Source organism: Lithobates pipiens, unplaced genomic scaffold (assembly GCF_037356315.1).
Source record: "Lithobates pipiens isolate NorthernLeopardFrog02 unplaced genomic scaffold, aLitPip1_a1.2 Scaffold_3, whole genome shotgun sequence".
Taxonomy (NCBI): domain Eukaryota; kingdom Metazoa; phylum Chordata; class Amphibia; order Anura; family Ranidae; genus Lithobates; species Lithobates pipiens.
The window spans coordinates 205246494-205273070 of NW_027507790.1; the positions used below are offsets into that span (position 1 = coordinate 205246494).

The 26577-nt window shown below is 44.9% G+C and overlaps 1 protein-coding gene across 1 annotated transcript in view; it reads right to left on the bottom strand.

The window, feature by feature from the left end:
- Positions 1 to 12871, bottom strand: part of LOC143940912 (granzyme A-like) — a 48210-nt gene extending 35339 nt beyond the window's left edge. Inside the window, exon 1 of the mRNA XM_077462734.1 lies at positions 12754 to 12871. Within this exon, the coding sequence (XP_077318860.1) occupies positions 12754 to 12805 (52 nt within the window). The 5' untranslated portion in view covers positions 12806 to 12871. The remainder of the gene's footprint in view (positions 1 to 12753) is intronic.
- Between the last annotated feature and the right edge of the window lie 13706 nt (positions 12872 to 26577).

A 26577-nucleotide genomic window follows, 5' to 3' on the forward strand; every position in this document is an offset into this window, starting at 1 on the left:
GTTGGCTTGACCTCTGGCCAGAGCTTGCCCAATTTGCAATCGAACTGTTGGCTTGCCCCTCATCCAGTGTCCTGTCCGAAAGGACGTTCAGCGCAGCAGGGGGGATCGTGACCGATAAGCGTACTCGCCTAGCTCACGACAGTGTTAATTACCTCACATTTCTAAAAATGAATGAGGCATGGATCTCGGAGGAATTCAACACATGTGACCAGTAGACCATGTATATGTCTATAAACAATTTTTTTAAATCAAGCACACAGACCTTCTTTCTTCATTTGGCTCACTTCCTTGTCCCAAAAAAGCACACCGTACTATATGCCCCTACCCTCCTCTCTGAAGAGGTTGAGCGGTGTCATATTTCTACTGGGGCTGCTTATGAGGGGATCACACCATCCCTGTGCTGTGCTGGCTTTCTCCTGGGGGTTCTTATTATGAGGGGATCACACCATCCCTGTGCTGTGCTGACTTCCTCCTGGGGGTTCTTATTATGAGGGGATCACACCATCCATGTCCTGTGCTGATTTACTCCTGGGCCTGCTTATTATGAGGGGATCACACCATCCCTGTCCTGTGCTGACTTACTCCTGGGGGTTCTTATTATGAGGGGATCACACCATCCCTGTCCTGTGCTGACTTACTCCTGGGGGTTCTTATTATGAGGGGATCACACCATCCCTGTGATGTGCTGACTTTCTCCTGGGGGTTCTTATTATGAGGGGATCACACCATCCCTGTGCTGTGCTGACTTCCTCCTGGGGGTTCTTATTATGAGGGGATCACACCATCCCTGTGCTGTGCTGACTTCCTCCTGGGGCTGCTTACGGTGCTGCTGTCAGTGCTGTATATCACGGTGCTGGTGTGAGTGCTTAATGTCACGCTGCTGCTGTCAGTGCTCTCTATCACGGTGCTGCTGTCAGTGCTGTATATCACGGTGCTGATGTCAGTGCTTAATGTCACGCTTCTGATGTCAGCGCTCTCTATCACGGTGCTGCTGTCAGTGCTGTATATCACGGTGCTGGTGTGAGTGCTTAATGTCACGCTGCTGCTGTCAGTGCTGTATATCACGGTGCTGCTGTCAGTGCTGTATATCACGGTGCTGATGTCAGTGCTGTATGTCACGCTTCTGATGCCAGTGCTCTCTATCACGGTGCTGCTGTCAGTGCTGTATATCACGGTGCTGATGTCAGCGCTGTATGTCACGCTTCTGATGTCAGTGCTCTCTATCACGGTGCTGCTGTCAGGGCTGTATATCACGGTGCTGATGTCAGTGCTTAATGTCACGCTTCTGATGTCAGTGCTCTCTATCACGGTGCTGCTGTCAGTGCTGTATATCACGGTGCTGATGTCAGTGCTTAATGTCACGCTTCTGATGTCAGTGCTCTCTATCACGGTGCTGCTGTCAGTGCTGTATATCACGGTGCTGATGTCAGTGCTTAACCACTTGCCGACCGCCTCACGCCGATGTACGTCGGCAGAATGGCACGGGCAGGCATAAGCACGTACATGTACGTGCTTTGCCTCCCGCGGGTCGGGGGCCCGATCGGGCCCCCGCCCGGTGCCTGCGGCGGTCGGTTTTCGTTCGGGAGCGATCCCGGACGAGGGGACGGCCATTCATTCATGGCCACCCCCTCGCGATCGCTCCCGACGAATGGAAATCCCCGGTGACATCACTTCCTCTCCTGTAATGTAAACACAGGAGAGGAAGTGATGTATTCTCTCCTCCGTGTCGGTATTTTTCGTTCCGACACGGAGGAGAGCGGATCAGTGAGTTGCACCAACACATCCCACACACAGTAGAACATGCCAGGCACACTCACACCCCCCCTTTACCCCCCGATCACCCCCCCAATTACCCCTGCCCCCCAGTCACAGTGACACCAATGTCATTTTTTTTTTTTTTTTTTTTGCATTGGTGTCATTTGTGACTGTAATAACTGTTAGGGCAGTTAGGGTTAGCCCCCTTTAGTTCTAATGTACCCCCCTAACCCCCCCAATAAAGGTTTAACCCCGTGATCACCCCCCGTCGCCAGTGTCACTAAGGCTGGGTTCACATTGCAGCGGTTTATGAGAACGAATGTGATTCGCACCGCACTGCAGTGCAAATCACATCCGATCTCTGTGCGATTCGAGTTCAGCCATTCGCCGCACCCGCCGCACCCGCCACACCCGCCGCACCCGCCGCAAATTCGCACGGGACCCTTTTTTTGGCCCGCAGCAGAATCGGATCGCATGGGTGTTCACACCATGCGATCCGAGTTTGCAGATCGCACTGCGATATGCGAACTGATCTGGGGGTGTCAGTAACATTTCACTGACACTCCCAGCAGTTCGCATAGGGCAGTGTGAACTGCCGCCGGGAGGCATGCGATGCGGGAACCCGCCGCGGATTCGCGGCGTTTCCGCATCGCTCCAGTGTGAACCCAGCCTAATAAGCGATCATTTTTCTGATCGCCGTATTAGTGTCACAGGTGACGCTAGTTAGGCAGGTAGGTATTTAGGTTCGCCGCAGCTTTTTATAGCGCTAGGGACCCCCATATACTACCGCATAAAGCCCCCTGATTGCCCCCTAGTTAACCCTTTCACCAGTGATCACCATATAACTGTTACAGGTGACGCTGGTTGGTTAGTTATTTTTTTATAGTTTCAGGGCACCCGCCATTTATTACCTAATAAAGGTTTAACCCCCTGATCACCCGGCAGGTGTCATTTGTGACTAATAACTGTTAGGGCAGTTAGGGTTAGCCCCCTTTAGTTCTAAGGTACCCCCCTAACCCCCCCAATAAAGGTTTAACCCCGTGATCACCCCCCGTCGCCAGTGTCACTAAGGCTGGGTTCACATTGCAGCGGTTTATGAGAACGGATGTGATTCGCACCGCACTGCAGTGCAAATCACATCCGATCTCTGTGCGATTCGAGTTCAGCTATACAGATAGTATGGCTGAATTCGTGTCGCACCCGCCGCACCCGCCGCAAACTCGCACGGGACCCTTTTTTTGGTCCGCAGCAGAATCGGATCGCTTGGTTTTCGGGGCCCCGTACGCGGCTAGGCTCCCAAAAAGTCCCACATATGTGGTATCCCCGTACTCAGGAGAAGCAGCAGAATTTATTTTGGGGTGTCATTTCACATATGCCCATGGCATGCATGAGCAATATATCATTTAGTGACAACTTTGTGAAAAAAAAAAAAAAAAAAAAAAAGTTTGTAATTTTCCCGCAACTTGTGGCAAAATATAAAATATTCCATGGACTCAACATGCCTCTCAGCAAATAGCTTGGGGTGTCTACTTTCTAAAATGGGGTCATTTGTGGGGGTTTTGTGCCATCTTGGCATTTTATGGCCTTCAAAACTGTAATAGGTAGTGAGGCGTGAAATCAAAAATTTACGCCCTTAGAAAGCCTGAAGGCGGTGCTTGGTTTTCGGGGCCCTGTACGCGGCTAGGCTCCCAAAAAGTCCCACATATGTGGTATCCCCGTACTCAGGAGAAGCAGCAGAATTTATTTTGGGGTGTCATTTCACATACGCCCATAGCATGTGTGAGCAATATATCATTTAGTGACAACTTTGTGTAAAAAAAAAAAAAAAATTTTTTTTTTGTCATTATTCAATCGCTTGAGGCAAAAAAATAAAATATTCAATGGGCTCAACATGCCTCTTATCAATTTCCTTAGGGGGTCTACTTTCCAAAATGGGGTCATTTGGGGGGGTTTTGTACTGCCCTGTCATTTTAGCACCTCAAGAAATGAGATAGACAGTCGTAAACTAAAAGCTGCGTAAATTCCAGAAAACGTACCTTAGTTTGTAGATGTGACAACTTTTGCGCAAACCAATAAATATACAATTATTGACTTTTTTTTTACCAAAGACATGTGGCTGAATACATTTTGGCCTAAATGTATGACTAAAATTGAGTTTATTGGATTTTTCTAATAACAAAAAGTAGAAAATATCATTTTTTTTCAAAATTTGCGGTCTTTTTACGTTTATATCGCAAAAAATAAAAATCGCAGAGGCAATCAAATACCATCAAAAGAAAGCTCTATTTGTGGGAAGAAAAGGACGCAAATTTTGTTTGGGTACAACATTGCATGACCGCGCAATTACCAGTTAAAGCAGCGCAGTGCCAAAGTGTAAAAAGACCTCTGGTCATTTACCAGCAAAATGGTCCGGTCTGAAAGTGGTTAATGTCACGCTTCTGATGTCAGTACTCTCTATCACGGTGCTGCTGTCAGTGCTGTATATCACGATGCTGATGTCAGTGCTTAATGTCACGCTGCTTATGTCAGTGATCTCTATCACGGTGCTGTTGTCAGATGACTCTATCACGGTGCAGGTGTCATTGCTGTATGTTAGGGATGAGCTTCGTGTTCGAGTCGAACGTACGTTCGACTCGAACATTGGCTGTTCGTGCGTTCGGCGAATTCCGAACGTTTTGGCCGTTCGCGTCAAAATTTGAGTGACGCGCGCGCGGACCATAATGCACTGCGTTGGCGCAGTGCATTGCTGCCCGATGATTGGCCAAGCATGCACTGTGACCCCGCATGCTTGGCCAATCGCAGCGCCGGCAGCGAGGAGAGCCATGATTGGCCACAGGCATCCTGCCTGTGGCCAATCATAGCTCAGGCTGTGTAGTGCACGCCCCACACTATATAAGGCCGCCTTTGAGGCGGCCTCGTGTAGTGTGTTACTTAGCATCTGAAGCAGTGGGTGTTCTGTGTACCTTCAACACAGTACACACCAATCGTTTTTGGCTGATTTCCTATCTTGTTGCTGTGTAGTGGTTGTTGTCTGTGCCCTGACTGCAGTATACACCACTATATTCACCTCACCTATATAGCTAGTGATCTAGCTTTAACCACTTAACAACTGCCCATTGCCGATTAACGGCTTCAGGGCGGTTGTTTAACTCTGAGAGGCCGTTAATTAATGGCCTCCCAGAATTCTGCTCTCGCGTGCCCCGAGGTGTGCGCACTCGAGAGCATCCGTGACCGCCGGGTCCACAGGACCCGGCGCATCACGGATCACGGTAAACGGCCGCTCATAGCGGCCGTTTACCACGTGATTGCTCCGTCAAATGACGGAGTGATCACTTGGAAACAAACCGGCGTCATAACATGGTTCCTCCCTCCCCTCTCTGTACCGATCGGTACAGCGGAGGGGAAAGAGATCAGTGTCAGCAGCGATGTGGGCTGCATCTGCAGTGCCCACATCGCTGCTCACCGAATTTAACCCCTCAATTCCCTGCCAATACTCTGCAATACCAGTGCATACTCTGCAGTACCCTGCCATTATTCTGCAGTACCCCGCCATTACTCTGCAGTACCCCGCCATTACTCTGCAGTGCAGTACCCTGCCATTACTCTGCAGTACCCTGCCATTACTCTGCAGTACCCCCCATTACTCTGCAGTAACCCCCATTACTCTGCAGTACCCCCCAATACTCTGCAGTACCCTGCCATTACTCTGCAGTACCCCCCATTACTCTGCAGTAACCCCCATTACTCTGCAGTAACCCCCATTACTCTGCAGTACCCCCCAATACTCTGCAGTACCCGCCATTACTCTGCAGTACCCCCAATACTCTGCAGTACCCTGCCATTACTCTGTAGTACCCCCCAATACTCTGCAGTACCCTGCTATTACTCTGTAGTACCCCGCCAATACCCCGCCAATACTCTGTAATACCCTGCCATAAATTGCCATACCCAGCCATACTCAGAGATACCCAGCCATACTCGGTGATACCCTGAAATACCCAGCCATAGACGCCCCCCACCCCTCACCGCCCTCCGGTGCTTCTACCAACTCGCCAGTACGATCAAAGCCAGAATCTTTTTTTTATTTTTTATTTCAGGCTTCCCAGCCTAGAGGTGAGATGTGGGGTCATATTGACCCCCAGATTTCACTGTAAAGAGGACCTGTCACCCCATATTCCTATTACAAGGGATGTTTACATTTCTTGTAATAGGAATAAAAGTGATCAAAAATATATATTTTGGGGGAAAAAATGTCAAACTAAAATAAATAAAGTAAAATGAACAATAAAAAAATAAAATAAAAATTAAAGCGCCCATGTCCCCATGTGCTCGCATGTGCCACACATGTGAGGTATCGCCGAGAATGTTAGAGCGAGAGCAATAATTCTAGTCCTAGACCTCCTCTGCAACTCAAAACATGTAACCAGTAAAAAAAAAATTAAAGCGTCGCCTATGGGGATTTTTTAAGTAGCGACGTTTGGCGCCATTCCACGGGCATGTGCAATTTTGAAGAGTGACATGTTTGATATCTATTTACTCAGCATAACTTTATCTTTCACTTTATGCAAACATTGGGCTAACAAGTGGTTAATAATAGAGCTTGCAGTCAGTAGTGTTAGGAGATAGTGCGTGCTGTCTGCGTGCTCTGTACCCAGTACATACTGCTATAATATAGGGCAGGCCCCTACTTTCAAACATCCAACTTACAAACATCTCCTACTTGCAAACGCAAGGAGACAGCAGCAAGTGAGATGAAAAAAGATGGACGACAAAACAAATTATACAGGGGTGATAACCCTTCCCTATGTTTTCCAAAAAGCTTAAAGATAGTTTTTTTGACTGGAGCTACACTTTAAAAATGTACCGGTTGAAAATGACAAACAGATTCAACTTAACACAACAAACCTACACAGTCCCTGTCTTGTTTGCACCGCCTGTATACTGCTGTTCTGAGTATATAGGGCCTGGGGGCCACACGCATTTCCTTTTTTTAATATGGGTACGGGGTTCCCCTTAATATGCGTACAAGACCCAAATAGGCTGGTAATGGGCAGGGAGGGCTACCCATGCCATGTTTCTCAATGATTTTCAACCATATTGCAGGAACCAGATATAACATTAAAACCGCAAGCAGTTTTAAATGGTGTTATTTCCGTTTAATGTCATTTTGTGCAGGGACTGTTCTAAACACGGGAAACACGTGGCACTTCACAGGCATACTACAGACACCCCCCAGGCACCATATTTAAAGGAATATTTCACTTTTTTTTTTTCACTTTAATCGTCATTAAAATCAGTGCTCCCGCCAAAACGGCAGTTTTTAAAACTTTCTTTTGCAGTGACCCATGTCCCCTGAGGCAGGAGACAGGTCCTCAAACCCTTTTTAGGACACTATCTTGCATATTAGCCGTTAAAATTAGCACTTTCCAATTCGAACGTTCGAGTCCCATAGACTTCAATGGGGTTCTAACGTTCGTACCGAACCGAACCGGGGGGTGTTCGGCTCATCCCTACTGTATGTCACGCTGCTGGTGATCATCTCCTGCACCCTCTTCTTTGCCTACCCTGGTCCCTGACCTTCCGTCTCCTCCATTGCCTTCATGCGCTCCACAGTCCTGAATTGTCAGAACAATTTCCCATATAAAAAAAGAATGCTTGTAGTTATCGATCCCAAATTCACCTCATACATGTATTATGTCATTGGCCATGTGGTGGGACTATGTTTGCCCAGCTAATAATTATTTTGTGGCTGCAAATTTGACCTAAAGGTTTGCGAAGTTCGCCTCCCATTGAAGTCAATGGGGCCCGCCGCAAACTTTCCGTTTGGCGAACTATCGGCCGCGTTCGCGGTCCGCGTTCGCGAAACGTCCCGTCGGAAGTTCGTCCATCACTAGTCAGCACCCCTGCATCACTCCAGTGAATTTGAAATGGGGGGTAAGTACAGCAGGGACCTGGGAAAGGAAGGGGGAGAGTGTCCGGTTTTAGCTCACCTTTAAATTGTTTATGTAAAAGTGAACTAACCCTTTAAGGATCGCTTTGAAAAAAAAATTTGTATCATTCAAACAGGATTATTTACAGCTATGTGGAGCTGTGATGGGTTGTTATTATTATACAGGATTTATATAGCGCTAACAGTTTACTTTGCGCTTACAATCTAAAAAGGGAGACAATACAGTTATAATACAATAGGGCCCTTCTCAGACAATCTTACAATCTAATAGGGTGGGGCAGGTGGTACAAAAGGATGGAAGTGGTAAAAGATTAGTTGGAGACGTGCTAGGCTTCCCTGAAGAGATGAATTTTCAGGGATCGCCTGAAGGTAGCAAGAGTAGGGGATAACTGGACAGGTTGAGGTAGAGAGTTCCAGAGGATGGGAGAGGCTCTGCAGAAATCCTGGAGATGAGCATGGGAGGAGGAGATGAGGGAGCTTGAGAGCAGGAGGTCTTGAGAAGAACAGAGGGGACGATTTAGGTGATATTTGTAGACAAGATTGGTGATGTAGCTCGGGGCAGAGTTATGAAAGGCTTTGTATGTTGTGGTTAGTATTTTGAATTTAATTCTCTGGGTGATGGGGAGCCAGTGTAGGGATTGAATGAGAATGGAGTTGCAATAAGGCGAGACATAACAAAGGGTTTCAAATACTGCTCTGCCTTACGCAAATTATTTATGATGACATATAGTGAGGGAAAAAATCTCCTGTTGACTTTGTACATTACCCACTGACAAAGAAATGATCAGTCTATAATTTTAACGGTAGGTTTATTTTAACAGTGAGAAACAGAATAACAACAAAAAAATCCAGAAAAATGTATTACAAAAAAGTTATTTATTGAAATTGATTTTCATTTTAATGAATGAAATAAGTATTTGACCCCTTCGCAAAACATGACTTAGTACTTGGTGGCAAAACCCTTGTTGACAATCACAGAGCTCAGACATTTCTTGTAGTTGGCCACTAGGTTTGCACACATCTCAGGAGGGATTTTGTCCCACTCCTCTTTGCAGATCCTCTCCAAGTCATTAAGGTTTGGAGGCTGATGTTTGGTAACTTGAACCTTCAGCTTTCTCCGCATATTGTCTATGGGATTAAGGTCTGGAGACTGACTAGGCCACTCCAGGACCTTAAAGGGGTTTTAAGCTTTGTTTAAAAAAAAAAAAACAAACATGTCATACTTACCTCCTCTGTGCAAGGGTTTTGTACAGAGTGGCCCCGATCCTCTTCTGAGGTCCCCCAGCAGCTCTCCATGTTCCTTCCCACATCGAGTTCCCCCACGGAGAAGTGCTTTACCTGGGGCTACTGCGTCCACTGACACAGACAGAAGGACTCGGCCCCGCCCCCGGCTCTTGCGTCATTGGATTTAATTGACAGCAGTGAGAGCCAATGGCTCCTGCTGCTTTCAATCTATCCAATAAGGACCTGAGACATTGGCTGGAGCTAATGTACTCATCCCCATTGCTGGAACAATCGGGCTTAGGTAAGTAAAAGGGGGTTTCTGGGGGCAACTGCACAACAAAAGGTTTTTTTCCTTAATGTATAGAATGCATTAAGGTGAAAAACCTTGAGGGTTTACAACTCCTTTAATGTGCTTCTTCTTGAGCCACTCCTTTGTTGCCTTGGCCGTGTGTTTTGGGTCATTGTTTTGCTGGAATACCCATCTACAACCCATTTACAATGCCCTGACTGAGGGAATGAGGTTCTCACCCAAGATTTGACGGTACATGGCCCCATCCCATGTCCCTTTGATGCAGTGAAGTTGTCCTGTCCCCATAGTGCAAAAACACCCCCTAATGTTTCCACCTCCATGTTTGAGGGTGGGAATGGTGTTCTTGGGGTCATAATCAGAATTCTTACTCCTCCAAACAGTAGAGTTTATGCCAAAGAGCTGAATTTTGGTCTCATTTGAATCATTCAGATGTTCATTAGCAAACTTTAGGTTGGCCTGTACATGTGCTTTCTTGAGCAGGAGGACCTTGCAGGCGCTGGAAGATTTCAGTCCCTCACAGCATAGCATGTTACCAATTATTTTCTTGGTAAATGTGGTCCCAGCTACCTTGAGATCATTGACAAGATTCTCCCATGTAGTTCTGGGCTGACTCCTCACCATTCTCATGATCATTGAAACTCTGCGAGGTGAGATCTTGCATGGAGCCCCAGACTGAGGGAGACTGACAGTTATTTTGTATTTCTTCCAATTCTGAATAATCGCACCAACTGTTGCCACCCTCTCACCACACTGCTTTGCGATGGTCTTGTAGCCCATTCCAGCCTTGTGTAGGTCTACAATCTTGTCACTGACATCCTTGGGCAGTTCTTTGGTCTTGGCCATGGTGGAGAGATTGGAATCTGATTGATTGTTTCTGTGAACAGGTGTCTTTTATACAGGTAACAAGCTGAGGTTAGGAGCACCCCTTCAAGAGATTGCTCCTCATCTCAGCTTGTTACCTGTATAGAAGACACCTGGGAGCCAGAAATGATTGGCAGAGGGTCAAATACTAATTTCACTCATTAAAATACAAATCAATTTAAAACTTTTTTTAAATGCATTATTACTGGATATTTTTGTTGTTATGTCTCTCACTGTTAAAGTAAACCAACCATTAAAATTATAGACTGATCATTCCTTTGTCAGTGGGCAAACATACAAAATCAGGAGATCAAATACTTTTTTGTAGGTGGTGGAGAAATGTATTTGTTCTCAATAATTATTTCAAGAATATTCCCTGCAGTGGGGTCACTTCATAGATGACAGATCGCCATATGGCATCAGAATGCATTGTCCCTGGAGTGATTCCATAGTGAGCTAAATGTATGGTGGAAATTTAGAATATAATATGCAATACAGAGAACTACAGATTCTGTTTATGGATACATAAACTAAAATCAATAATGGAGGATTAAAGAGTGAAATATGGTATATACAGTTTTACATTTTTGGTTTTGGGGTTAATACCGCTTTAAGGTCACATTGCAAGGCATAAATATGCAATTTGTGATAAAAGAATTGAAATACCATTAATTAGAGACTTGATAATGGCAATGCGGTTTTACAGTTAAAGTACTATATATAGCCATTGATCATTTCCCTGAATTAAAATGAGGTGGAGGGGAATTCTTTATAAAAGGGGAGAGAGATTAACAACTTGCTTACTGGGCACTTAAACCCCCTTCCTGCCCAGACCAATTTTCAGCTTTCAGCGCTTTCACACTTTGAATGAAAATTGCGCGGTCATGCAACGCTGTACCCATATGAAATTTTTATATATTTTTTCATACCAATAGAGCTTTCTTTTGCTGGTATTTAATTACTGCTGGGTTTTTAATTTTTTGTTAAAATGTTGCTAAAATGTTCTGTTAAAAAAGACCGCAAATTTTGAAAAAAAAAAAACTGTTTTGTTATAAGATTTTGCAAACAGGTACTTTTTCTCCTTCATTGATTTAAGCTGATGAGGCTGCACTCATGGGCACCAATAGGCTGCACTGATAAGGCGGCACTGATGGACACTGATTGGGGGGACTGGGGGGCACTGATTGGTGGCACTGAATGGCATTGATGGGTGGCACTGATAGGTGGCAGTGATGGGCACTGGTATAAGACACTGATAGGCAGCACTGATAAATGGCACTGCTTGGCACCACTGGTAGGGATTGATAGGTGGCACTAATATGCACTGGTGGGCACTGATATGCACTAGTGGGGACTGCCAGGTGGCACTGGTGGGCACAGATGACGGGGTGTTGCTCTTCCTCTTTGGGACCAATGTCCCTTTCACAGAAGCTGGTGATCATCTTGACCGCTGTCAGCATGAGGAGAAAAAAATAAAACGACTACCGATCTTCAATTTACATAACATGATCAGCTGTCATTGGCTGACAGCTGATCACGTGGTAAGGGGCCGGGATTGACCCCTTACTCATTGACTCAGTGATCACAAAATGCGCCACACACACCCCTCAGGGCGTAAAGGCAGCTCATGCATCGGAGGACATCTATTGACATCCCTGTAGCCGTCATTCATCTATAGCGCGGGTGTGAGGATGTCAAATAGATACACCAACAAAATACTTTACAACCATGGATGCTTAATGTGGATTTAAATCTACATTTATTCTTATAATTTGGATGAATGCTGTGATTAATTTTGATATATTAGATTGTAAAAGTTTCGGATGATAATAATTTATGCCACTTCTCTCCCTGCTATCGTGACCTCTGAGGTGGAGAAGCAGAGATGGAGAAAATTGCCAGTGATGTGCTTATATAGCACTTTATTAAAACGCATTAAATATTTAAAAATCAGACAAGTGTCATTTAGTAATGATAACTTGTCACTTGTAGAAAGCCATATGTGTCATAAAAAATAACCTCAAATTTAGGTGGATGTTTTACAAAATAGAAACATTATTTTCTAAACTTACAAAGCAAACATGAGTCTGGTCTGTACTAATTTCTCTTTCATAGGTCTAACTTACCTTTACTACATAAACCACAACTGAGCTTTAGAAAATTGAGGAAAAAAATCGCTTATTTTTTTGGCCACACGACAAACTATTGCAAAAATTATTATCCTACTTGATAACCATTCCAACTTTTTACAAATCTGGTCTCCATCACTTGATTTTACCAACACACTTAATGTCGATAATTCTTTACTTTTTCTCTAAAATCATACATCCACCATTCATATAAAATCCAGCATATCTTAATCTACCTCTTCCTCTACTCTTCTTTATTTCTTCTTTTGTTCCTTCCTTTCTTCTTTTTATTTTTTATTTTTTGGTTGTTAACTATTCCCAATATATTTAATTGTATATGACAGAGAGATGATTCATTCAATGAGCAAAAAGTCATCTGCACGCCCCGATATAGACTTTTTTTCTATATTTAATTGTATATTTATTGATTTTATTTTATATAACATATCTATATTACCTTATTTATCTATTCTATCTTAATCTTCTTAATAAAAAAAATATTGTAACTCATAGGTCAAACTTACCATTTGGAAGCAGTAGGGAAGCTAACAGACATGTTGAAATCCAACAGAGCATCTTTTTGGTTTTTCTAAACAGCAAAGATAGCAACTGGAGATTTCATCGTAGTTATATACACTGTGGGCTGACACCACTGTGTTTGCAGTTTCCTTTTACTACGTATAACAACCAGATCATTGTCTTTGTTCCTTCCAAGACCTCCTGAACTCTAGTTCCCTTGTCACCTCCTCCCATGCTCACCTCCAGGACTTCTCTAGAGCCTCTCCCGCCCTATGGAATTCTCTACCTCGATCTGTCTGACTATCTCCTACTCTATCCCCTTTTAGGCGATCCCTGAAAACCTATCTTGCCTCCACCTAACAACTGTACTTTTATTTTCTAAATCAGCTCATCCCCCACAGTTATTACCTTTTGTATCACTCGATCCTCCCTTTTAGATTGTAAGCTCTAATGAGCAGGACCCTCCGATTCCTCCTGTATTGAATTGGATTGTAACTGTACTGTCGGCCCTCATGCTGTAAAGCGCTGTGCAAATTGTTGGTCCTGTATAATAATAATAATAAAAAATAATAGGCACCTAACAAGGTAGTGTGTTAAAGGGAAACACACCTCACTTATGTAATGTAGGCAGTAAATACATGCCGTACGCATACGCTTTTTGTTTTAAAAACTGGAATTGGACAATTACATTTGAAATAATAAAGTGTGTAAGCCATTTTTAAAGACTATAAGGCATTCTGTGACTGGACAAGGGGACATTACAACATTCAAATGTCCCTTGTTCAATTATAGAACACTGTGAAATCTTCACAAAAAGGACAAGACGTTTTCTGCATGGATGAACTGCACAGCAAGCGACTTGCTGTGATCAATGTGTTCCAGCCCTGAATGTCTATTTCACTACCAGAACTTCAACGGTGATATCAATGTCAGGGGTTGCCACATGAGTGCATTCCCGCACGAGTGCCCTGAGGGAGAGCACTCTCCAACGTGGCACTCAAGAAGAGGAGGGGCCAGGAGCACGACTGAGGGACCCCAGAAGAGGAGGATGTTAATGTATTGTATTTGGCATCAGTAGTTTATGCATTGCGGTTTTTGCATATTTTCATGGCATATGGTAATATTTACCTTTTGTTTGTGAGCTATTTGCACAATATTTATTCAACCTCATTAGCAGCACCACACCCACTTCTATTACTTGCTTTATAATAACGTACCTGTACATCACCCTGCATCGGCAGCTCCTGTGCGGCTAACAAAGTGTGCCCCCTGGAGCCCAGCCATCCGCATATTACTCAAATATACCACTGTATCCACCACTGTGTCCGGGTAGTTACATGGTGTTTTTCCATGTGATTACTGTGTCCATTCACAGCAATCACGCAGTACACAGTGGAAGGTGAAAGTAACTCTCAGTGAGAGAGCAGAGAGAATCAAAGCTGCAGTCTGTGAGTGTACAATGGACTGTCAGGCTGCTGCACACTAATGCCCAGTACACATAGTCAGACATGCCAACGACAAAATCCGTCTGATTTTTGCCAACGGATTTTGGCACAAACTTGTCTTGCATACACATGGTCGCACAAAGTTGTCGGAAAATCCAATCGTTCAGAACGAGGTGACGTACAACGCGTATGTCGGGACTATAAAGAGGCCCGTAGCCAATAGATTTAGTCTCGTAATTTATTCTGCCACAGCGCGTCGGAATTGTCTACACATGATCGGAATTTACACCATCAGATTTTGTTGTCAGAAAATTTTAGATCCAGATCTCAAACTTTCTGTGTCGGAAATTCCAACGGAAGAAGTCCTATGAGCCCACACACAATTGGAATTTCCGACAACACAGTCCGATTGCACATTTTTCGTTGGAAAGTCTGACTGTGTGTACAGGGCATTAGACTGCAGTGCCATCCACCACCATGGTCCCTTCTTGGATGCACATTAAAAATACATGAACCTAGATTTTTTTTGTTAGTAGCTATGCTACTGGCATATGTTTTATATGCAGATCAGCAAAACACCAGGCAATTAGGGTATAGCAAAGTTCTCAAGAGTAACAATTTAGTTGGAAGTAAGGTCCCAGGTGAACACAAGTAAAACATTTTTAATTAATTTAAGTAAATGTCTTCAACTGTGATGTGCTCCAGACGGAAATTTGCCAGTTCTGTTTTAACTTTTGTCTACAAAAAACCCCCAAAAACACAAATTATAGCACTTCCCTTCACGGGTTTTCAAAAAGCATGCAGCAGAGAGCAGATAACAGAGGTGTGATGTTCCTGGGTGGTTTATGCCGAAGGTGCCAATCTTGCATATGATTGAATTGTGCATAATGTGGAGACTTTACCCAGTGATAAATATCCCACAGATCTGTACATTGCAACTAGCAATCTTATCTCAGCAATCTGTCTTTTTGATACACATCTCTCAATGGTAATTATTTCACAATTATCATGGTTGAATCACTTATAACTGTGTACACTAAAAATAGTTAATCAGAAAAAATGAGGAACATAATATCTATGATGGGATTTGGGTTATTGATATTATCTTTATATCTTTTCTGCAAAGCATTATACAGTAGGGTTTACAGTGAATGCATACAGTATAGCATCATAAACAGTGTAAAAGGGTGTAAAGGACCTGCTTGTTAAATCGTATTCATAAATACATTAATGCACTGTGATAATGTATGCTAAATGTGGTGGTAGGCTGCAGTGGCATTCATTATGAATGGTACCCCAACATATTTTTTTTTTCAACTCACCTGTGTTGCAATGCACTATACTTGCCAAACTTGGTGCAATTTTGGTCCATTGCAAAAGAGCAAGGATCCACCTTGGCGCTTGGATGATACTGCCTGGATTTGCCTAATAAAGCAAAAAGTTATGTCTATAAAAAACACAAAATGTGCATAAAGCTGGCCATACACCTATAGATTATCTGCGGATCTTCTGTAGTTAGAAGGAAAAAGTGGGAGATTAATCCATCTACACATTTTAGCGAACATGGAGAAATCTGTTGCACTTTTTCCATCTAACCATCTGCAGATAATCTATAGGTGTATGGCCAGCTTAAGTGCACACTGAATACATGTAGTAACAGGTATCTTAAAGGAGTTGTAAAGGCACAAGGTTTTTTAACTTAATGCATTCTATGCATTAAGATAAAAAAAAAACTTCTGTGTGCAACAGCCACCCCATAATTACTTACCTGAGCCCCATCTCTCTGCAGCGATGTCCACAAGTGTTTTAGCTGTCCCAGACACTCCTCTGATCGGTTGAGACACAGCAGTGATGCCATTGGCTATCAATCAAAAGCGGTCAGCCAATCAGGGGAGAGAGCGGATACACAGAGCTCTAACTCGGCTTGGGTGCCCCATATAGCAAGCGGTATTTGGTGGTATTTAGCGCTTAACGTGCCCTGCACACTCTTTTTAATATATTGTGTACCAACACAAGGCATGTGCACTAAGGACAGGTCATTCTTAGTGCCTAAAATGCATAGGTCTGAAAGGGCCTAAGTGTGAAAATTACTTAAAGCAGAGCTAAACTCTCAATCAGCTGTTTTCAATCCTTATGCTGCTAGCATTAGTAAATAGATAGGAAGATATATTATGTTTACTTGTTTTCAATTTTTTTTTTACATTTCTTCATTTGCTTCCTGACTTTAAAAATAAGGACACACCTCTCCAGGGCGCTGGATGTCGGCACCTGAGGCCGAACCGTCTCTCGGTCCTCGGATGCTGCCACTGCCATCTTCGGTAAGGGAATCAGGAAAGGAAGCCTCGCAGCTTCAATTCCCAGTTCCCTACTGCGCATGCACGAGTCGCGCTGCGCAAATCGAATGGTCCCTGCTGTCTCTGGGACGCAGTATGTCCCAGCAGACAGTGCGGTGGGACGAGAAGAGGCGTAGACTCCCATGGGAGTCTATGCCCGGAAGTGGGTGCAAATACCTGTCTTAGACAGGTATCTGCATCCCCCTTCTCCGTGAAAGATGCCAAATGTAACACCAGAGGGGGGGGGGGGGGCTCCAAAAAGCAGAGGTTCAATTTTTGTGTGAATCTTCAATTCAAGATGTCAGTAGCTAGAAATGCGGGGGGGGGGGGGGGTGTTTTTCAAAGTGATTTCTCAACAATATAAAGAATGAAGACATGAGTGAATGGGTGAATTTGCTTGGAATATTAAAAAATGTATTAAACAGCATTTTCAGTTTGTGGTGTTCAGATACAGTTAAGTTCTGCTTCTTTAAATGCATCTGCTACACATTTTAAAAAGGCATGATCTTAAAAAGCCCTAAGACCATGTGCTGACAACTTTATAAATCCAGCAGAGCTAGTCCTCTCCTCTATAAGAAGAAAGAATGCACTTGACTCCAGTCGAGCCACACGAAAATACTCCAAATGATGTGATTCCTCCGAGCAATCCTTTGCAGATTAATGGACCTCCAGTATCTTCCTGAGAAAAAAATAAACACCATAAACATGTAAGGCTGAAATAAATCTTATGATATATGTAGTGCTCTGCCCTTAAAGAGGAGGGCCGTTTAAAAAAATAAAAATAAATAAAAGTCAGCAGCTGCAAACACTGCAGCTGCTGACTTAATAAGCACACTTACCTGTCCAGGGCGCCCGCGATGTCGGCCGCCAGAGGCCGACCCGTCCCTCGGCTCTCGGGTCCCGGCGTCGCCATTCCTTCTAAGGGAAACAAGCAGTGGAGCCTTGCGGCTTCACTGCCCGTTTCCTACTGCTCATGCGCGAGTCGTGCAGCGCTTTGTGAATGGGATGCGCTGTGTTCTGGGACACACAGTTCCCAGAACATAGCGCAACCCATTACCCAGAAGACAACGCGATGAGGAGAGAAGAAAGAAGATCTCCGCGGAGGAGGAAGAGGAAGATTAGGATTATGTGCCTAGCAACAGGCATTTCTGGAAAGTAAAAAAAAATGTTTTTTTCATTTTTTTTTAGATTTTTTTGTAATTTTTAATATTTTTTTTTTTTAGGGTGGCCCTCCACTTTAAAATAAGGCTAAATTTAGTTTTTGGCTTTACTGTACTCAGTAAAGTGATCTATTTTTTTGATTTAGTCAGGTTCTCCTAAGGTCAGTGGCTGATTGCGTTTGTCTGCCTCTGGAAAAACTTTCCAGAACATAGAGCAGGAGGATCAACCCCTGATTTATGACAATGTATCAGACTCCAGCCAATCCTTGGGTAAGAAGTGCCCAGAGGGTAGCTGGGGAGGTGTATCAATTTTAGGAGACCTGGAGAGAGTATTCTTTCCTCTGCTGTGAGGGTTCCAAATTTCTTGGAGGGCCTGGAGAAGATTGCCAATTATTTTTTTCTTTTTTTTGCTGAAGCACACTGCTTTGGATACCTGGCCTGGAAAATGATTTTTTATCTCCCTCACCGATGAACCACCAGTGGAAGCTTGGTGGCAGATAGCTTCTAGGACATTGTGAGTAAGATCTGGTTTTAAGACTTTCATGCGTGCCTGCTAGTATAATGATTTGTGCTTAGACATTTGTCTTCCTATTGATTCTAAAACCATTTTGGAGTATCCTGAACCCCTCTCATATTTCAAGTTATTCAGCAATAAATTCTAAAAAGACATCTCCTAGACTGTATTGTTGGTGTGCATGTACCTGTGCTTGTGACTGGCAGCAACTGTATTATTGTGGGAGAACCTGTGTATTCTCAGCAATTCTACATGCATTTATATTTAACCACTTGCTTACTGGGCACTTAAACACCCTTCCTGACCAGACCAATTTTCAGCTTTTGGTGCTCTCACACTTTGAATGACAATTACTCAGTCATGCAACACTGTACCCAAATGAATTTTGTGTCCTTTTTTTCCCACAAATAGAGCTTTCTTTTGGTGGTATTTGATCACCTCTGGGGTTTTTATTTTTTGCGCTATAAATGAAAAGAGACCGAAAATTTTGAAAAAAAACGCATATTTCTTTGTTTCTGTGATAAAATTTTGCAAATTATAATTTTTTTTTCATAAATTTTGCCCACAATTTATACTGCTACATATCTTTGGTAAAAATAACCCAAATTAATGGATATTATTTGGTCTTTGTGAAAGTTAGAGAGTCTACAAGCTGTGGTGCGAATCGCACAAAATTGATCACACCTGATGTACTGGTGGCCTATCTCATTTCTTGCGACCCGAACAAGTCAGGAAAGTACAAATACCCCCCAAATGACCCCTTTTTTGAAAGTAGACATTCCAAGGTATTTACTAAGATGCATGGTGAGGTTTTTGATGTTGTCATCTTTTTCCCACAATTCTTTGCAAAATTAAGATTTTTTTTTTTTTCTCACAAAATTTTCAATGTAATAGGTTATTTCTCTCACATGGCATGTGTATACCACAAATGACACCCCAAAACACGTTCTGCTACTCCTTCTGAGTATTACGATACCAAATGTGTGAGACTTTTACACAGCCTGGCCACATACAGAGGCCCAATATTGAAATAGCACCATCATGCGTTCTAGGAGCATAAATTACACATCTTATTTCTCAACCACCTATTACAGTTTTGAAGACCCTGGAGCACCAGAACAATGGAAATGCCCACAAAGTGACCCCATTTTGGAAAGCTAACACCCCAACGTATAATCTATGAGGCATAATGAGTCGTTTGAATGGTTCATTTTTTTTCCAGAAGTTTTGGGAAAATGTGGAAAAAAATGAAAACACATTTTTTTTACGTAAAGTTGTCCATTTATAAGATATTTCCAACACATAGCATGTACATAGCAAAAATGACACCCCAAAATACGTTCTACTACTCCTCCTGAGTATAACGATACCAAATGTGTGAGACTTTTACACAGCCTGACCACATACAGAGGCCCAATATTGAAATAGCACCATCAGGCGTTCTAGGAGCATAAATTACACATCTTATTTCTCAACCACCTATTACAGTTTTGAAGGCCCTGGAGCACCAGGACAATGGAAATGCCCACAAAGTGACCCCACGTGGCACTGACGACACGTGGCACTGACAGATGGCACTGGAGGCAGATGGCACTGGAGGCAGATGGGGCTGGAGGCAGATGGGGCTGGCAGATGGGGCTGGCAGATGGGGCTGGGGCTGGCACTGGCAGATGGTGCTGGCTATTTGCTCTGGCTAATTGCTCTGGCAAATGGGGCTAGCAGATGGCACTGCGGCTGGCAGATGGCACTGGCGCTGGCAAGTGGCGCTGGCAGGTGGCACTGGCAGGTGGCACTGGGGCTGATGGATGGCACTGGCGCTGGCAGGTGGCACTGGCGCTGGCAGGTGGCACTGGCAGGTGGCACTGGCGCTGGCAGGTGGCACTAGCAAGTGGCACTGGCGGCACTGGTGGTGGCACTGGGGCTGGCGGCACTGGGGCTGACGGCACTGGGGCTGACGGATGGCACTGGCACTGGCAGGTGGCACTGGCAGGTGGCACTAGCAAGTGGCACTGGTGGTGGCACTGGCAGGTGGCACTGGCGGCACTGGCACTGGGGCTGACGGATGGCGCTGGCAGGTGGCACTGGCGCTGGCAGGTGGCACTGGCAGGTGGCACTGGCGGCACTGACGGCACTGGGGCTGACGGATGGCACTGGCAGGTGGCACTGGCAGGTGGCACTGGTGCTGGCAGGTGGCACTGGGGCTGACGGCACTGGCGGCACTGGGGCTGACGGCACTGGGGCTGACGGACAGCACTGGGGCTGACGGGCGGCACTGGGGCTGACTGGCGGCACTGGGGCTGACGGGCGGCACTGGGGCTGACGGGCGGCACTGGGGCTGACGGGTGGCACTGGGGCTGGCAGGCGGCACTGGGGCTGGCAGGCGGCACTGGGGCTGGCAGGCGGCACGGGCTGACGGCACTGGGGCTGACGGCACTGGGGCTGACGGCACTTGGGGTTGACGGCAGGCGCTGGCAGGTGGCACGGGCGGCACTGGCACTACTGGCAGATGGCACTGGGCTGACAGATGGCACTGGTCTGACAGATGGCACTGGCACTGGGGCTGGCACTGGGGCTGACACTGGCACTGGGGCTGAGACTGGCACTGGGGCTGAGACTGGCACTGGGGCTGCACTGGGGCTGACACTTAGATCGCTCTCCCTCCTCACACGCTGTCTCTGTGTGAGGAGGGAGAGACACGGCAATGGGAGATGATCTCATATGTTTACATATGAGATCATCTCCCATTGGCAGCTGCGATCGCGCTGTGAACGGCCGCTTTGATTGGCCGTTCACGGCGATCTGTATTTGCCTGTCTCCGGGAGACACGGCAAATACAATACTTCCGCAATGCGCGCCCCCGGCGGCGCGCATTGCGGAAGTAAACACCAGGCCGTCCAGGGACGGCCAGGCGAAGGAAGCCGCCCGCTCTAAGGCCGTCATTCGGCCATAGGGCGGGTGGGAAGCGGTTAAGGTGTTTGTAATGGTTCTTTTTTTATTTTATAAAAATAAAATACATGTTATACTTACCTGCTCTGCGCTTGGGTTTTGCACAGAGCAGCCCCGATCCTCCTCTTCTGGGGTGCCCCGCCGTGTTCCTGGCTCCTCCCATTCATCAGGTGCCCCCATGGAAAGCCGCTTTCCATGGGGCACCGTGCGGGCTCAATCACAAGTCCCACTGCTGTTTCCATTGACACAGAAGAAGGATTTGACCCTGCCCCAGCTCCCTTGTCACAGGATTTGATTGACAGCAGTGGGAGCCAATGGCTTCTGCTGCTATCAATCTGTCCAATGAGGAGAGAGAAAGTGGCTGGAGCCGCTGGGCTCGTACACATCGCTGGATTGGATCGGGTTCAGGTAAGAAAAAGGGGTGACTGGTGATGATGGGAGAATCGTGTGAGAAATATAATCATTAAAAAAATGCTCACAAGCAGAAGAAAATAAAGTTCCTGGAAAGAAAATAAAATTCCTACCCACAAAATATATATATTGTGTTACATATTTTGCCTATATTGAATTGAAGGCTGCAGCGATATATTGCACATTGCATTCATTTCATTAATACTGCTGGGGTATTGTATGCCTGTGGCATTGAGTTGGCTGATTATATTAATACAAATAGTTACATTTACTTTGCAATAGGGATGAGCCGAACACCCCCGGTTCGGTTCGCACCAGAACATGCGAACAGACGAAAAGTTTGTGCGAACACAGTTAAAGTCTATGGGACATGAATGTGAAAAATCAAAAGTGTTAATTTTAAAGTGTTATATACAAGTTATTGCCATAAAAAGTGTTTGGGGACCCGGGTCCTGCCCCGGGGGGACATGTATCAATGCAAAAAAAAGGTCTTAAAACACCCATTTTTTTTTATAGAAGCACTGATTTTAATAATTCTTAAAGTTAAACAATAAAAATGAAATATTCCTTTAACCACTTTCAGACCGGACCATTTTGCTGGTAAATGACCAGAGGTCTTTTTACACTTTGGCACTGCGCTGCTTTAACTGGTAATTACGCGGTCATGCAATGTTGTACCCAAACAAAATTTGCGTCCTTTTCTTCCCACAAATAGAGCTTTCTTTTGATGGTATTTGATTGCCTCTGCGATTTTTATTTTTTGCGATATAAACGTAAAAAGACTGCAAATTTTGAAAAAAAATGATATTTTCTACTTTTTGTTATTAGAAAAATCCAATAAACTCAATTTTAGTCATACATTTAGGCCAAAATGTATTCAGCCACATGTCTTAAAAAAAAAGTCAATAATTGTATATTTATTGGTTTGCGCAAAAGTTGTCACATCTACAAACTAAGGTAAGTTTTCTGGAATTTACGCAGCTTTTAGTTTACGACTGCCTATCTCATTTCTTGAGGTGCTAAAATGGCAGGGCAGTACAAAACCCCCCCAAATGACCCCATTTTGGAAAGTAGACCCCCTAAGGAAATTGATAAGAGGCATGTTGAGCCCATTGAATATTTTATTTTTTTGCCTCAAGCGATTGAATAATGACAAAAAAAAATTATTTTTTTTTTTTTTTACACAAAGTACGGGGATACCACATATGTGGGACTTTTTGGGAGCCTAGCCGCGTACGGGCCCCCTGAAAACCAAGCACCGCCTTCAGGCTTTCTAAGGGCGTAAATTTTTGAGTTCACTTCTCACTACCTATTACAGTTTTGAAGGCCATAAAATGCCAAGATGGCACAAAACCCCCACAAATGACCCCATTTTAGAAAGTAGACACCCCAAGCTATTTGCTGAGAGGCATGTTGAGTTCATGGAATATTTTATATTTTGCCACAAGTTGCGGGAAAATTACAAACTTTTTTTTTTTTTTTTTCACAAAGTTGTCACTAAATGATATATTGCTCATGCATGCCATGGGCATATGTGAAATGACACCCCAAAATAAATTCTGCTGCTTCTCCTGAGTACGGGAATACCACATATGTGGGACTTTTTGGGAGCCTAGCCGCGTACGGGCCCCCTGAAAACCAAGCACCGCCTTCAGGCTTTCTAAGGGCGTAAATTTTTGAGTTCACTTCTCACTACCTATTACAGTTTTGAAGGCCATAAAATGCCAAGATGGCACAAAACCCCCACAAATGACCCCATTTTAGAAAGTAGACACCCCAAGCTATTTGCTGAGAGGCATGTTGAGTTAATGGAATATTTTATATTTTGCCACAAGTTGCGGGAAAATTACAAACTTTTTTTTTTTTTTTTCACAAAGTTGTCACTAAATGATATATTGCTCATGCATGCCATGGGCATATGTGAAATGACACCCCAAAATAAATTCTGCTGCTTCTCCTGAGTACGGGAATACCACATATGTGGGACTTTTTGGGAGCCTAGCCGCGTACGGGGCCCCGAAAACCAAGCACCGCCTTCAGGCTTTCTAAGGGCGTAAATTTTTGAGTTCACTTCTCACTACCTATTACAGTTTTGAAGGCCATAAAATGCCAAGATGGCACAAAACCCCCACAAATGACCCCATTTTAGAAAGTAGACACCCCAAGCTATTTGCTGAGAGGCATGTTGAGTTCATGGAATATTTTATATTTTGCCACAAGTTGCGGGAAAATTACAAACTTTTTTTTTTTTTTTTTTTTTTCACAAAGTTGTCACTAAATGATATATTGCTCATGCATGCCATGGGCATATGTGAAATGACACCCCAAAATAAATTCTGCTGCTTCTCCTGAGTACGGGAATACCACATATGTGGGACTTTTTGGGAGCCTAGCCGCGTACGGGGCCCCGAAAACCAAGCACCGCCTTCAGGCTTTCTAAGGGCGTAAATTTTTGAGTTCACTTCTCAATACCTATTACAGTTTTGAAGGCCATAAAATGCCAAGATTGCACAAAACCCCCACAAATGACCCCATTTTAGAAAGTAGACACCCCAAGCTATTTGCTGAGAGGCATGTTGAGTTCATGGAATATTTTATATTTTGCCACAAGTTGCGGGAAAATTACAAACTTTTTTTTTTTTTTTTTTTTTCACAAAGTTGTCACTAAATGATATATTGCTCATGCATGCCATGGGCATATGTGAAATGACACCCCAAAATAAATTCTGCTGCTTCTCCTGAGTACGGGAATACCACATATGTGGGACTTTTTGGGAGCCTAGCCGCGTACGGGGCCCCGAAAACCAAGCACCCCCTTCAGGCTTTCTAAGGGCGTAAATTTTTGAGTTCACTTCTCACTACCTATTACAGTTTTGAAGGCCATAAAATGCCAAGATGCCACAAAACCCCCACAAATGACCCCATTTTAGAAAGTAGACACCCCAAGCTATTTGCTGAGAGGCATGTTGAGTCCATGGAATATTTTATATTTTGCCACAAGTTGCGGGAAAATTACAAACTTTTTTTTTTTTTTTTTCACAAAGTTGTCACTAAATGATATATTGCTCACGCATGCCATGGGCATATGTGAAATGACACCCCAAAATAAATTCTGCTGCTTCTCCTGAGTACGGGGATACCACATATGTGGGACTTTTTGGGAGCCTAGCCGCGTACGGGGCCCCGAAAACCAAGCACCGCCTTCAGGCTTTCTAAGGGCGTTACAGTTTTGAAGGCCATAAAATGCCAAGATGGCACAAACCCCCCCAAATGACCCCATTTTGGAAAGTAGACACCCCTAAATTTAGGGGTACACTAGTGAGACTAGGTAATAAATGGCGGGTGCCCTGAAACTATAAAAAAATAACTAACCAACCAGCGTCACCTGTAACAGTTATATGGTGATCACTGGTGAAAGGGTTAACTAGGGGGCAATCAGGGGGCTTTATGCGGTAGTATATGGGGGTCCCTGGTGCTATAAAAAGCTGCGGCGAACCTAAATACCTACCTGCCTAACTAGCGTCACCTGTGACACTAATACAGCGATCAAAAAAACGATCGCTTATTAGGCTGGGTTCACACTGGAGCGATGCGGGAACGCCACGAATGCGCGGCGGGTTCCCGCATCGCATGCCTCCCGGCGGCAGTTCACACTGCCCTATGCGAACTGCTGGGAGTGTCAGTGAAATGTTAATGACACCCCCAGATCAGTTCGCATATCGCAGTGCGATCTGCAAACTTGGATCGCATGGTGTGAACACCCATGCGATCCGATTCTGCTGCGGACCAAAAAAAGGGTCCCGTGCGAGTTTGCGGCGGGTGCGACACGAATTCAGCCATACTATCTGTATAGCTGAACTCGAATCGCACAGAGATCGGATGTGATTTGCACTGCAGTGCGGTGCGAATCACATCCGTTCTCATAAACCGCTGCAATGTGAACCCAGCCTTAGTGACACTGGCGACGGGGGGTGATCACGGGGTTAAACCTTTATTGGGGGGGTTAGGGGGGTACCTTAGAACTAAAGGGGGCTAACCCTAACTGCCCTAACAGTTATTAGTCACAAATGACACCCGCCGGGTGATCAGGGGGTTAAACCTTTATTAGGTAATAAATGGCGGGTGCCCTGAAACTATAAAAAAATAACTAACCAACCAGCGTCACCTGTAACAGTTATATGGTGATCACTGGTGAAAGGGTTAACTAGGGGGCAATCAGGGGGCTTTATGTGGTAGTATATGGGGGTCCCTGGCGCTATAAAAAGCTGCAGCGAACCTAAATACCTACCTGCCTAACTAGCGTCACCTGTGACACTAATACGGCGATCAGAAAAATGATCGCTTATTAGGCTGGGTTCACACTGGAGCGATGCGGAAACGCCGCGAATCCGCGGCGGGTTCCCGCATCGCATGCCTCCCGGTGGCAGTTCACACTGCCCTATGCGGACTGCTGGGAGTGTCAGTGAAATGTTACTGACACCCCCAGATCAGTTCGCATATCGCAGTGCGATCTGCAAACTCGGATCGCATGGTGTGAACACCCATGCGATCCGATTCTGCTGCGGGCCAAAAAAAGGGTCACGTGCGAATTTGCGGCGGGTGCGGCGAATGGCTGAACTCGAATCGCACAGAGATCGGATGTGATTTGCACTGCAGTGCGGTGCGAATCACATTCGTTCTCATAAACCGCTGCAATGTGAACCCAGCCTTAGTGACACTGGCGACGGGGGGTGATCACGGGGGTTAAACCTTTATTGGGGGGGTTAGGGGGGTACATTAGAACTAAAGGGGGCTAACCCTAACTGCCCTAACAGTTATTACAGTCACAAATGACATCAATGCAAAAAAAAAAAAAAAAAAAAATGACATTGGTGTCACTGTGACTGGGGGGCAGGGGTAATTGGGGGGGTGATCGGGGGGGTGTGAGTGTGCCTGGCATGTTCTACTGTGTGTGTAGAGTGTTGGTGCAACTCACCGATCCGCTCTCCTCCGTGTCGGAACGAAAAATACCGACACGGAG